The following is a 15610-nucleotide window of genomic DNA, read 5'->3' on the forward strand; positions in this document are numbered from 1 at the left end:
TGCTAAGTTAATTTTCAACAAAGATACAAGGCAAATCAATGGGGAAAGTAAAGTTTTTCAGAAAAAAAAAGTGCTAGAATAATTGGATAAATTTATAGGAGAAAAACCTTTGAAATTTATTACACATAAAAATTAATTCAAGACAGATCATAATCTCAAACATAAAAGCTAAAACTATAAAGTTTTAGGAGAGAATGCAGGAGAATATCTACTTAACCTGGGGTTAACTAAATATTTTTTTTTTTTTACAGAGGACTCAAAACAGTAAGTATTAAAGAGTAAAATTAATGAGAAAGTGAAAAAAGCGTTAAGTCACAAACCAGGAGAACGTGTTTGATATATATTCCTTACAAAGGATATCTATACATAATGTTAACTCCTACAAATCAGTAATGAAATGACAGCTTCCTCCCCCAAATGGGTGAAAAGTCTTGAACAGACACTTCGTAAAAAGAAGATATGGCATTGACCAATAAGCACATGAAAAGTGCTCAAGCTTTTTTTTTTTTTTTTTCATTTTATTTTAAGTAGTCTCTGAACCCATCATGGGGCTCAAACTCACAACCTCGAGATCAAGAGTTGCATGCTCCACTAACTGACCCAACCAGGTGCCCTTTAAACTTTTAAGTCACAGGGAAATAGAAATTAAAACGTATATTGAGATACCATTTCACACCCATTTTAAGGGACGAAAATTAAGCTAATAACACCAAATGTGTTGTAGCTTAACTACAACTCTTACACATTGCTAGTGGGAGTGTAAAATACTATAACCATTTTGGAAAATTGTTTGGTAGTTTCTTATAAAGTTAAATATACAGTATATCTAGCCTATGACCCAACATATCTAGCCTATGACCCAACAGTTTTACTCCTAAGTATTTAACCTTAGTGAAATGGAAATATATGTTCACAAAGAGACTTATTAGCACATCCAAGTAGTTTTATTCATAATAGCCAAAAATTAGAAACAACTCAAATTTCTATCAACAAGAATGTGAATAAACAGATGGTGGTTAATTTATAAAATGGAATACTACTCAATAATAAAATGAGAGAATGAACTACTGATATGTGCAATAACATAGCTATAATTCACAGACATTATATAGAACAAAAGAAGCCAGACTTCAGAGAGTACATTTGGTGTGATACATTTATATGAAGTTCAGAAACAGCTAAAATTAATGGTGATAGAAATCAGAGTGGTGGCTGCCTTTGAGGGGTGGAAAGTGAGATGATGGAAATGTTCTGTATCTTTATTAAGGTGATGGTTACACAAGTGTAAAGCATTTTTTAACATTAAATTGTATACTTAAGATCTGTGCATTTTACTGCATATAAATACTACTTCAATAAAGGACTAAAAATCTTAAGGATATCTACTGTTTGATTAATACACACACAGACACAGCTCTAAAAAGTTGTGTGAATTGGTGCTAAAATATTTGTTTTGGCTCAGTTATGTGGGAGTATTTTTAGATTTTTAGAAATACCTCTTAGTACAGCATTCAAAAATTACTTTTGTACTATACTGTTTACCACCTTTCTTTTGAAATTATTTCTATAATAAGGCAGCAACTTCCAGTATGAAGGAAAATCTTAATTTGGAGTAATTGAGCTATTAAGATTTTCAGGGACTCCTGGGATTAAAGTATTTGTTTCCCTACTCTCAGCTGTAAGACATTAAGTATTAAAAAAGCATACTTCTTGAGGCAGCTGGATGGCTCAGTGGCTGAGCATCTACTTTTGGCTCAGGTAATGGTCCTGAGGTCCTGGGATGGAGTCCCCCATCAGGCACCCCACAAGGACTCTTCTTCTCCCTCTGCTTATGTCTCTGCTTCTCTGTATATATCTCATGAATAAATAAATAAAATCTTCAAAAAAAAGGCATACTTCTCAGTGGCTAAATATGCTAAGAGTAATTTTAAAAAAACAGGAAGTCCCACTAAAAATTGGAGTTTAATTCACTTTAGTTCTCATTATTCGTGCCAACCACTGATTAAATTTAGATTAGATGAGCCATAATAGTAATCTAAATGGCCTAGATTGTTGGTTTTTTTTTTTTTAAGATTTTATTTATTCATGAGAGACAAAGAGAGGCATAGACATAGGCAGAAAGAGAAGCGGGCTCCTCGCAGGGAGCCTGATGTGGGACTTCATCCCAGGACTCTGGGATCACGACCCGAGCCAAAGGCAGACACTCCACCACTGAGCCACCCAGGCGTCCCAGGCTTAGATTGTTTTTGCCAAGAGATGTGTTTCCTTAAGCCATTCTGAGCTTTGTCACCTACTTGATCCTTTAAGAAGTACGTAACATCTCTTCTTTTAAAAAAATTATTTTCTATATTTGAAACTAAGGTTAGCAAAAGGAGAGTGACTGCATAATAATTATTAATAATGAGTTAACAATTTCTGCTATGTAAATAATTTTAACTCTAGGAACCTTACTGTAAAATTACTGGGGAGTATTTCATGCTGGTTTTAATCTCTCCTAATGTTACTACTGTTTCCTAGTTCTAGTTCCATCTTAATTATGCTTATGCTTAAAACTTTCTGTTTAAAGTTCATCTTTTTCTTTACGCATGGGAATTATGTGGAAAAATATTGAGAGTCCTATTTAAAAAATTAGTAATTACAGGAATTGGAACATGTTACATCACTGTTACCTGCTAGCATTAAAGATGATAAAGTTTAGTTTTGTATGAATTTTTTAGTTATAAACACTTCTGTTAACAATAGTACTGCTGTGATCTGAACAGGAACGTGTTCAAAAGACCTTTCCTCATCCAATTGATAAATGGGCTATTGCTGATGCACAATCTGCCATAGAAAAACGAAAACGAAGAAATCCTCTCTTACTGCCTGTGGACAAAATCCATCCTTCATTGAAGGTAGTAAAAAAAAAAAATAAAACATTGGGGAAGTTCTTTATAATGAATAACACTTCATAAGGTATTGGTGTATTTATATAGTATTTATATAGCACTGTGTGTTAGTATGTGCACGTGCATGTGTGTGTACTTGTACATATACATATATATTTATGTACAAATGAAAATAAATGTACTCTGAAAAAATCAGATTCCCTTTCAAATAATATTAAAAGTTATTGATAAGCAATAATACATCTTTGTGGTATATTCTGTTGAGTACTACCCCTGACTGATTCTCACCCTCTCATTAAGATACTATATTTTGTCAAAAGCTATGGTGAGTTCAGAACTGTTTTTAAAGTAATTTGTATTTATCACACATGTCTTTATATACATTGGGGGAAAAAAGGCTAGGGAATATTATTTTGTCTATAGAAAATATTTGGTGTACATAGATTTGAATGCCCCCTTGGTAGCAATTTCATGACATCCCCTAACTTTCCCCTCATATGCACACATCCTCCCCTTGACAAAAACCACTGTCATTTGGGGATATTGGTTATAAATCGTTATTTGTAGATATTGCCAAATGGGTGTTGGGTAATATATTAATTAAGAGGTTTTCAGTGAAGTCCTGGCCAAGATGTCCATGTTAAAATCAATAATCCCCTCTTACTTGATACTAAAGGCTGATTTGTTAGAGGTCTCATTAAAAAGCCCCTGATAATAAATAAATAAATAAATAAATAAATAAATAAATAAATAAATAAATAAATAATAAAAAATAAAAAAATAAAAAGCCCCTGATACTGGGACCAATGGCTCTTTCTATATCCTGTGATACCTGTAAGTTTAGGCATTTGGCTTATAAAAAGTTCTATGTAAGCAAGAATGTTGGTTAAACTTTTTTTTAAGTGTTTAACCAATACTTGACAGTGCCAGTTTTTAGAATTTCTTATTTTTTCCACAGGAAGTTTTAGGGTACAAAGTGGACTATCACGTATCCCTGTATATTGTGGCTGTACTAGAGTATATTTCAGCTGATATTTTGAAGTTGGCTGGTAATTATGTTTTTAATATCCGACATTATGAAATATCTCAGCAGGACATTAAAGTATCAATGTGTGCAGATAAGGTAAGTGTTAAAAGGTATTTAAACTTAACTTGAATAATAGTGATTATATGTCACTTCTACCTCTTTTTTATACATATTTATATTACTAATTTTATAATTCTTGGTATTGGAAGACAGAAAAATACTGACTTATAAGACAAGCCATGATATTTTCAGGATTTTTAGCATATGACATGGTAGGAGTCCCCCCCCCCCCCATTAAGAATCTTTTACCTACAAGAAGAAACATCTAAAGCCTCAGACCAATTTAAGAAAAATAATTTGAGTTTTATCTTTTTAGACAGAAAATATAAAGAAAATATATACAGAGCATTCAAATACTTTTAAGTATAAGTAATTTTGAAAAATTTACATTGGTTTCAGAGGTAGACAGCAAAAGACTGCAATGCCAGTGTTTCTTCCTTCTGATACTTTTTTTGTTGATTACTTTGTTTTGCTTCCTGGCTGTAAGCCACTGGGGAAGAAACTGAGTCTCTCCTTTTTTTCCTCTCTCCTTTTCTTTCCTTTCTACTACTACTTTTTTTTTTACCTTTTCAAGTCAACATTTTTGGGTATCTGTCAATGTGCCAGTCACTGTCCTAAGCATTAATGATACAACATTGAACAAGATAGTATTAGAATAATAAATTCCTTTGTTAGAAGGAATTTATCTTAGAAATAAAAATATTGTAAAAAAAACAATTGCATCACAGTGTGATTAAAAACTATTATAAGTCAAAGGTGCAATGGAGAAAGTAGTTACCTCTGGCATGGGACAAGCCAGGAACACTTCATAGAGAGGTTGCCTAAGCTAGACAACTAAGGGTGAATGACCCCAGAACCACATGCCAGTGGTTCTTCACTTCAACTGTAAATCAGAATTACCAGAAAGAATACTGATGCTTGCTTGCATCTTACTCCTAGAAGTTCTGATAAACTTGACTTGGGTTAAGACTCTAAGCCTCAGTATATCTTGAAAGCATCCCAGGTGATTCTGATACGCAGTTATGGTTGAGATCTGCTCTACTCTGCCGTGGTCTCAAATATGATTTTTCACTTGAATGTCATAGTAGAAATTCCTTGATACTTCCATTTTGACTTCTAAAATTATGATTGCATGCTTTTTTTTTTTAATTTATTTATTTATGATAGTCACAGAGAGAGAGAGAAAGAGGCAGAGACACAGGCAGAGGGAGAAGCAGGCTCCATGCACGGGGAGCCTGACGTGGGATTCGATCCCGGGTCTCCAGGATCGCGCCCCGGGCCAAAGGCAGGCACCAAACCGCTGCGCCACCCAGGGATCCCTGATTGCATGCTTTTAAAAATTTTTCTATCTCAGACTTTTAGAAAAGTTGCAAATACAATAAAAGGTACTCCCCTGTGCCCTGAATCACTTGAGAGTAATTTGCCAACATAGTTTACAAACAGAAACATTCCTCTGCATACTCACAATATGACAATCAAAATCCAAAAAGTTAACTTTGATACATTATACTATCTAACTTTCAGACCCCATTCAAGTTTTGCCAGTCATTCCAGTTGATGTCCTTTATAGCAAAATGATCTAGTGTAGAATTAGTCATGTATCATTAAGTCTGGAATTGTTCCTCATTCTTCTTTAACTTTTATGGTCTTGATACTTTTGAGGATTACATTAGTTATTATTTAAAATGCCCCTTACTGGGACACTTGGGTGGCTCTGTCAATTAAATTGACTCAGACTTATGATTTTGGCTCAGGTCTTGATCTCAGGGTCATGAGTTCAAGCCCTGCATTGAACTTAAAAAAAAAAAAACGTCCATTATTTTAGTTTTTTCTGATATTTTCTTTCATTATGGATCTTTGGCCAGGAATATCATAGAAGTAATGCTGTACTCTTTTCATTGTATTTCTCACATGGCACACAATTTTGATATGTCTCATTACTGGTGATGTTCTTTTTAATCACTTGATTTAAGGGGTTGTCTTCTAGGCTTCTCTGCCTTAAAGTACTATGTAATTAATAAATATTTTGTGGAATATTTTGGGATTGTGAGTATCTTGTTTCTCATTGCACTTGAAATTTATTTATTTTAATATAGATTCATGGATTCTTTTTTTTTTTTTTTTTTTTTTAAATTTTTATTTATTTATGATAGTCACACACACACACACACAGAGAGAGAGAGAGGCAGAGGGAGAAGCAGGCTCCATGCACCGGGAGCCCGACGCGGGACTCGATCCCGGGTCTCCAGGATCGCGCCCTGGGCCAAAGGCAGGCGCCAAACCGCTGCGCCACCCAGGGACCCCAGATTCATGGATTCTTATTTAATATGCTATCCATTATTTCACTACTTATTTTGATATTCAAATTGTCCCAGATATGGCCAATGGAAGCTTCTTTAAGTTGGCTTCTCTGTATCATTCTTTGGACACTTTCTTTTGACAGAAAATGTTCTAGGTTCAGCTTTTGTTTACATGCTGCTCAAGCCTGGGATTAGTCATTTTCTAAAAACTCTGGGTTTCTTTTAGTGGAGAATAGTATTTAGAAACCAAGATCTGGATGCTAGATAAGCTCACTGCTGTTAGAGTGTACATGTTCTGGTCTCTAGAGGCCAGAATTGGGGCGTGTGTGTGTGTGTTTATACGTTATATGTATATATACACATCTATATTTCTTATCTATCTTTTTGTTATGGCAGCCCAAGAAAAGTAATACAGGTGTGTACTTTCACAAGTTATTTTCCAACATAGGTGATAAGTTAGCACCAACCTACATTTAGGTGGAGGTATCCTATAAGGCAGATGGTAATCCAGTTTGCTTAGAAGATAGTATTTTATTTACCTATTTCTGACTTAGTAGAACAATTTTGTGAAACCTGTTGCTTTACCGTTCTCTCAGGCTTATGCTTCTTCTTTTTTTTTTAATAAATTAATTTTTATTGGTGTTCAATTTACCAACATACAGAATAACACCCAGTGCTCATCCCGTCAAGTGTCCCCCTCCGTGCCCGTCACCCATTCACCCCCAAGGCTTATGCTTCTAACTCAAGGACTACCCTGTGTCTACCAAAAAAAAATTATAGATCTTTATATGAATTCACAGATCTCTCCAATCCAAAACTAGTACCATAGAGTTCATTTTAGCCTCCCCTTTTCATATTTGTAATTGCCTTGTTTGACAGAAATCTGACTCCCATTTTTGTTACTATATTTTCTTATTTGATCAGTTCTTCTGTATGTAGCTAATCTTTTTTTTTTTTAAGTGGGTATCATATGCTAGGGTAAAGATACCTCTCTTTTTAAAAAAAAAAAAAGATTTTATTTATTTACTCATGAGAGACACAGAGAGAGAGGCAGAGATATTAGCAGAGGGAGAAGCAGGCTCCCTGCGGGGGGGCCGATGTGGGAATCGATCCCAGGACCCTGGGATCACAACCTGAGCCAAAAGCAGACACTCAACTGCTGAGCCACCCAGGCGTCCCTGTAGCCAATCTCCTAACAGTCCTCTCTTCCTGCAATGGTCTAAGCGCCTTCTTTAACTGCTTAACAGCACTTGCTGGTATAGTAAATATGCAGTAGAAAAACATCACACGATGCTCTATCATGTGCTTTTACAATAGTGTCCTTATATTTTTCTCCCAGTGCATACACCTTTCCTTACACTAGGACAAGGAACTAATACCATTTTGAATGCCTACTATTTGCCAGACATAGTAGTATGCATTTTATGTACATTACCTCATTGAATTTTTTCATCAGTTACATTTTACATAGAAGGAATCTGCTTTCAAAAGAATAAATAACTTGTCTGTAATCACAGGTGAGTAATGGTTGAACCGGGATTTTGGCTCAGATTGTTGTCCTTCAAAGGTATGCTCTTTTTTGCTATTATATATGTGTGTTTATGTGTGTGTGTATGTATATACACACATATATATGTATACACACACATATATTTCACTATTGGGTTTATTTTCTTTCCATATTTATTTATGTTTGCATATCTAGTTTTATTTGAACATTTTTTTCCTCCAACCTTTCATATTTCTCTTATTTCAATTATATAAATTAGCTTGTAATGCACACAACTCTCATTGTGTAATAATGTTTTAATTCTAAGTACCTTGAGACCATTTTATAAAAGTTGAGAAAATAAATTTGTACATTATTGATTTACATTTCTCAGGTTTTGATGGACATGTTTGATCAGGATGACATAGGTTTGGTTTGTCTTTGTGAAGATGAACCTAGTTCTTCAGGTGAATTAAACTACTATGACCTTGTCAGAACTGAAATTGCAGAAGAAAGGCAGTATCTACGGGAACTAAATATGATCATAAAAGTGTTTCGAGAAGCCTTTCTTTCGGACAGAAATCTGTTTAAACCTTCTGTAAGTACCTTTTTGGTTTGAAATTCTGTACCCCAAAAGTTAAATAGGAGTTTAAAATCATAAATAGTAACTTTTTATGCTTTAAGAGTATGTAAAACAAAAATATTTTATTATGTAATATTTATAATTTTTAAAATATGTGAATTGTTATACTATGTTAAGGGTAGTGATGGTGAAAGTCAAACACAATTGCACATAGCTGCCATGATTAGAAAGGAGGCCTACTCTGGAATGAAATCTTTCAGCTGTGCAGGATCTGAGGTTTATAGTCATTCGTTTGAACATAGTGAAAAAGAAAAAGATGTATGGTCCAGAAAAGAAAGACTTAATGCACTCATTAAGTACTTTTGGTAAGTACTTTAAGGCACTAGTTTAAAGTTTTAACAGTGGAACTTTTTGAGAAAAAAATTCATGCAGAGTGCCATGTAAACAAAGGCGGAGCTGCTCTATTGGAAAATGGATTAGTAGTGGTGGGAATAGGATGGGAGCCTTGTCCTTCTTTTTCTTAACCTCTGCAGCTTCTAAAGTCAACTTAAGGAGTCCAGCTATACAAATATTGTCTTTAAAAATGTTTTTCTTTCCTTCTTTATCCCATGATTTATTTTTCCTTAGATGTCTGTGTGTCTGCCCTTCACTTTAAATACTCAGCCATTTTTCTACCTCCTGACTTCCTCCCTCAAATAACTATTACATGAGTGAATGTGCAGACACAGCTGGCTGAGTGTTTAAGATTAGGAAGTGATTTAGCCTCTTTGATTCTTTTCCAAAAGCATGAATTTCGGTGATAATGTAAGGTTTTTTAGTAGGTTTCTATCCTTTTTTTTTTTTTTTTTGTATATATGGCTAGCTTAATGTTTTATAGCAACTCCCACTAGACACACTGCTTTAAGTAATCAGCATTTTGTCATTTTCAAAGTACTGCCTATTTTATGTCACCCTTATAACACTCCTCTGCGATAGGTATGGCAGATATTATCATCTCGACCTTACTGGTGAGGAAATTGACACAAAATGGTTATGACTTGGTAAGTTAGTCATAGAGGTTGAACTTGAACTTGAGTTCTTTTATACCACAGTCTAATAGAATTCTAAGAATAAAAACCTAACAGATGCTGATAGCTGATTTTGTCTTCTTTGCCTTTTCTTTGTCCCATTAGTTTTCATTCCTCAGGAATTAATTTTTATGGGATCTCTTTTCATTGAATTAGTGCTGATTTGATAGAAAATTTCTATTATGATACTAACAGTCAAGAGAAAGAGAGAATTCCTTTTTTTTTTCTTTCTTTGTATCTATTGTACCTTTTTTTTTAAGATTTTATTTATTCATAGAGACACAGAGAGGCAGAGACACAGGCAGAGGGAGAAGCAGGCTCCCTACAGGAAGCCTGATCCCGGGTCTCCAGGATCACACCCCAGGCTGCAGGTGGCGCCAAACCGCTGCACCACCGGGGCTGCCCCTCTATTGTACCTTTTTAAACTTTTTTTTAGCATTTAGATATGGATTTGCTATATTTAGTGTATTTTTTAGTCTCAAAAGACTATGAATTTCGAGATAGAGACCATCTAAGATCAGAGCATAGTACTCAGCAAATATTTGATAAAGGAATGAGTCATTTAAAACTACATTTATTCTTTTAGACTCTACCCCTTTGTCTTCACAAAGCTCACGTTTGTGGAGGGCCTAATATATATATGCCAGGAGCAGTTTGTAGAAGTCACCTCATTTAATCCTGCTAAGAACCTTATGAAGGTAGATATTGGTGTACCAGCTGTGTGACCTTGAGCAAATTACTTAACTGCTCTGAGCTAGTTTCCTCATTTGTAAAAATGAGGATGATGACAGTACCTATCTAATAAGGCTATTATGAAATTACATGTTACAATAGTGTCTAAGACCTAATAAGTGACTTAATCCAGAGTCATTTATCTAACAGGTGTGGGGCCAAGGTACATGCTTATATCTACCAGGTTCCACAGCCTGTGATGTTTCTATTATGAAGATGGAAAAATGAATGAAAGTTGGCCATAACCAGCATCATCAGTCATATGGTCTATCTGTGTCCAGAGGATTTAACATTTCTTAATCCAGATTTAATTCACACATGGAAGCTTGAATGAAGTCTTAATTCCTCCTCAAATTCAGGAGAAAGGCCACAAATTGTGAAACTGGATTGTATCTGGAGGAGTCAGATTTTGAACCCAGCTTTTGTTATTAACCAACTCTATAAGACCTTGATCAAGATTTGTAGCTTCAAGCTAATTTTAAAATACTCAAATGCCAGGATTCTCTATGTAAGGAGTTGCTTAGATTTATCCACAATATGAGATTTTAGAATTACTGAACAAAACTATCTACAATCTTATTTCTGAGTAAATTTACTGTTTGTAATCCAAGAGGTTTTTTTAAATTTCACTTCTGTATTCATGATGGACTTTTGCTTTGTTTTAGAATATATTATATGTCTTGGAATGTAATAGTATGTAATTGGATGAAAATATACCCTTAACACTTACATTACTTATATTTAGCATTTTTAAAAGATTTTATTTAATTTAGTCATAAGAGAGAGAGAGAGAGACAGATACATAGGCAGAGGGAGAAGCAGGCTCCATGCACGAAGCCAGTTATGGGACTCGATCTCGGGACTCTGCGATCACGCCCTGAGCCAAAGGCAGACGCTCAACCACTGAGCCATCCAGGCATCCCTATATTTAGCCTTTTAAAAAATATATTTAGCATTTTTTAAACTTCAACCACACGTCTTAACCTTTCTTTTCTTTTTTTTCAGGATATTGACAGAATTTTCAGTAACATTTCAGATATACACGAATTGACTGTGAAACTTCTAGGTTTGATTGAAGACACAGTGGAAATGACTGATGAAAGCAGTCCTCATCCCTTAGCTGGCAGCTGTTTTGAAGATTTGGCAGAGGTAAGTTTACAAAACTACTTTGTAATTCTCATTAAAGTCCTAAATGGTGTATTAAGAAATTTAGTAAGATACTCTTTGTGAAAATTAGAGGACATTGCTGACTGCTATAAAACAATACTTAAGGTTTAACCAGTAGCAAACTAAAATTACATTGTCTATATTTTTAATGACACTTACTTTATGGTGTATTTATGATAATATTTATAGTGAAAGTTGATTGAGTAGTAGCATTTAGGATTTTTTTTTTAATGCACGCACATTAAGATGAAAGAAAATAAATTTTACTGACCATTAGCTGTTTAACTTTTGTAGATTTTTGTCTTAATTTCCAAAAATTGAAAAGGTTATATTTTAATTTTTTTCCCACAAAGTGAAAATCATTTTGTCATTTTTTTTTAAGATTTTATTTATTTATTCATGATAGACACAGAGCAAGAGAGGCAAAGACACAGGCAGAGGAAGAAGCAGGCTCCATGCAGGGACCCTGATGCGGGACTCGATCCCGGGACTCTGGGATCACATCCTGGGCCAAAGGCAGGCACCAAACCGTTGAGCCACCTAGCCGTCCCTATTTTGTCTTTTAAGTGATTGTAAAAGTAATATAACTCGTTGTAAAAATGTTATATTAGCTTCAGGTGTGTAACATGGAAATCCAGCAATTCAGTGTTCACTGCCATATGTGTAGTTACCATCTGTCACCATACGACATTGTTACAGTATTATTGATTATATTACCTATGTTGTGCTTTTCATGTAATTTACTCACTACAAGTTTGTACCTCTAATCCCTTCACCTATTTCATCCACTTCTGCCCCTCCTTCAACAGTTTTTGTTTTTTTTTTTTCTTCAACAGTTTTGTTTTTTTTTTTAATTTTTATTTACTTAGGATAGTCACAGAGAGAGAGAGAGAGGCAGAGACACAGGCAGAGGGAGAAGCAGGCTCCATGCACCGGGAGCCCGATGTGGGATTCGATCCCGGGTCTCCAGGATCGCGCCCTGGGCCAAAGGCAGGCGCCAAACCGCTGCGCCACCCAGGGATCCCTCTTCAACAGTTTTTGAAGTCTAAATTAGTCCATGTTATATAGAGACATCATAACATATTTTAACTCCTTACTGTTAACATTTAGGTTGTTTCCATTTTTCGTTATTGTAAATAATATTGCAACAAATATATTTCTACTGTCTTCATAGTCTAATAATTATTTTAGAATATATTCCTAGAAGTGGCATTGTAGTCTTAAAGATGAGGAAATTTTTAGAACTTTGAAACATTTTGCCAAATTTACTTCTAGATAAACGCTAATATATGCTGCTCTTTTTCCCCACCCTTTCACTAACTCTAGGTGTTATTCTATTCATTTTTGCCAGTCTAATGAGAAAAAAAAAGCTTTTATTTTTAAACTAATCATATTGAACATCTTTGTATTATAATCATTGGCCATTTTTTATTGCTTTTGGAAAACAGACTTTTAAAAGTACTTTCTTCAGTTTTCATGTAAAAGATTTCCTAGTTTTATAATCTTTGCTTACATTTTTTTAAAATATAGATCACTTTTATTACATCCATTTTAGAGACAATGAAAATGATAGTATAGAAGTATTCAGTTACTGATACCTAAGCAAAATATTCAGCCTTGATTCTTATTAGCAAGTTTTTGTATCTTAGTGTATTAATCTGTAACCTAGTTGTTTCCTGTTCTTTTAAAGATATCATGGTTCAAAAACAATGTGTTTTCTAATTTTTATTTTGTCTTTTACTGTGATAAAATATATATTACACATTTTGTAAGATTTGCCATTTTAACCATTTTTAAGTTTATAATTCAGTGGCATTAATTAAATTCACAATGTTATATGACCGTTCCTGCTATCTTTTTCCAAAACTTTTATCACCCCAAATAGAAACTCCGCACTCATTAAGCATTAACTCCCTATTCTTCCCTCTCCCTAACACCTGGTAACTTCTAATCTACTTTCTTTATATATGAATTTGCTGGTTCTAGGTACTCGATATAAGTGGAATCATAACAGTATTCTCTTGTGTTTGCTTATTTTACTTAACATGTTTTCAGGGTTCATACATCATAGTATGTATCAGAACTCCATCCATTTCCATGGCTGAATAATATTCCATTGTATATCTATATATCTATATCACATTTTGCTTATCCATTTATTTGGTGGATGGACACATGGCTATTGTGAATAATGCTGCAGTGAACACTAGCATACAAATATCTGCTTGAGTCTCTCTGTTTTCAATTCTTTGGGGTATATATACAGTGGTAGAATTGCTGGGTCATGGGGCAATTTTTTGTTTAGCTGCCAAACTGTTTTCCATAGGGCTACACCATTTTATATTCCCACTGGCAGTAGATGAGGATTTCAGTTTCTCTACTTCTTCACCAATACTTGTTATTTTCTGAAAAACAATGTATTTTTAAAATATGAAAATGAAACAAGTCCCTTAGTTGTAACTAAACATTGGGGGTATTGATTATTGCCAAATAATAGGAATTTATTTAAATATAAACATTTATGAAATATGGGAAATTTCCGTATTATCATTTTATGTTTATTAATCTTTGCTTTTTCTAATTTTGAAAAGTGTAGAGTGGATAAAACAGTGGTACCAGATTTTGCTTCCTTTGAAAGTACCTTAAGTGCCATATGTGCACTTTCATATGCTTCAACCTAGGCTTACCTAGGTTTCAACCTAGGCTTACCTAGGTTGAAATTTCAAATCCCAACCTTGTTTTACTAATAAATACTCTTCATTTACTGGGAGTAAATGTGCATAAGCATTTTAGTAATTTGATAACTTATGACCACAAATTCAGTGACCTATTTTAAGACCTTAAGACCTTGTCATCTATCACTGAAGGTCATTACTTACGCTTTAAAAAATTTCCTACTTATTGTTTGCCTTCTGAAAGTAGAGAACAAAAAGTTGTGAAATTAGTTGAAGAGTTGAATAAAAATTTGCCATTAAGTAATCTGCCATATTAGTAGAAAAGATGTTCTTTTAAACCTAACATATTCTCCTTTTTAAAAAAAAAATAGGAGCAAGCATTTGATCCTTATGAAACATTATCACAGGACATTCTTTCTCCAAAATTTAATGAACATTTCAGTAAGCTGATGGCCAGACCTGCAGTGGCTCTACACTTTCAGGTAAACTCAAATTGAATGTTCCTTTTTTTTAATAAAGCAACTAAAATATCTCACCATCTTATCTAGAATTGTAAATTCTAGAATCCTTTCATAAAGCACATGATGAAATAATTCTCCAGTCCTTCAAAATCTGTTCATTGTAAGCTTGTATTAGATTATCTTCTGTTTTTTTGTTTTGAGTTCTTTCAGTCATTCCTTAATGTAGAAATCTTTTATAGAATATTATTGCACATACTAATTGGCTACAAGAATCTGGCACATTCTAGATCTGGGATATAGAGATCAATATGCAGAGCTATTTCAGGAGCTAGAACAGAAATCATAAAGAGTGGAGAATATCCTCATTTACTATCCATATTGACTTCTCTACCAGGCCTGGAATTTAAAAGAGATAAATATATTAATGGGGACTATGCAGGTTAGTTGGTTCAGTAATACAGTTAAATGAAATGAAAGAAAGTGGAGAGACAAAATTACATTAACACCCAAAAGTTATGTTGGCATTTATCCTTAACTACTTAACTGCTGTGGAAGCTTCCTGCATCTCGACTGGCTTTTCTCCCATAGCAAAGGAACATGGTCTTGATTGTCCTAACACAAGCAAATAAATAAACAAAAACTTTCTTCACTCTAGCTGTTTCCCCCTTTCATTTTTTCCATTTTTAGCCAGTTATCTTCATATTACTTTTTACCATTCTTTATCAAACTGCAACCTTCTGTGTTCTGATCAGGATATAACGTTAAAAACTGCCCCTGCGAATAAACTTAACTGCCGAGTCCAGTGGATATTTCGATTTCATATTAATGCCTATGGTATTTGTTCATGCCCTGCTTGTCCTTTTAGCTCTCATGGTACTTTCTCCTAATTTTCATCTTCTTTAGTTTCTTCTTTGTCTCCTTAATTGCAGGTCTTCTCCAATTTCTATTATCAGCCCCTGCTTTTCTGCCCCCCTGTACTCTCCTTGGATAACTTTATCTGTACATTCTGCTTTAGCTATTGCATATATGCTGGTGACTTCCTATTTGTATTTTCATGCCTTAACTCTCTTATGAGCACTGTGTGTGTATATATACTTTCATATAACTAGCTGACCCTTGAACTAATTCACTTGAATATCCCACAAGCATTTCAAGTGTAAC

General features: G+C 34.2%; 1 protein-coding gene across 1 annotated transcript in view; it reads left to right on the forward strand.

Annotated features, from left to right (window-relative positions):
• The window catches only part of SOS2 (SOS Ras/Rho guanine nucleotide exchange factor 2), an 84174-nt gene that overhangs the window by 21771 nt on the left and 46793 nt on the right, over positions 1–15610 (forward strand). Inside the window, exons 3-7 of the mRNA XM_055304134.1 lie at positions 2763–2894; positions 3847–4011; positions 8159–8362; positions 11152–11295; positions 14360–14470. Of these exons, the coding sequence (XP_055160109.1) occupies positions 2763–2894; positions 3847–4011; positions 8159–8362; positions 11152–11295; positions 14360–14470 (756 nt within the window). The remainder of the gene's footprint in view (positions 1–2762; positions 2895–3846; positions 4012–8158; positions 8363–11151; positions 11296–14359; positions 14471–15610) is intronic.

The sequence above is a fragment of the Nyctereutes procyonoides genome, unplaced genomic scaffold, assembly GCF_905146905.1.
Source record: "Nyctereutes procyonoides isolate TBG_1078 unplaced genomic scaffold, NYPRO_anot_genome, whole genome shotgun sequence".
In the NCBI taxonomy this organism is placed as follows: domain Eukaryota; kingdom Metazoa; phylum Chordata; class Mammalia; order Carnivora; family Canidae; genus Nyctereutes; species Nyctereutes procyonoides.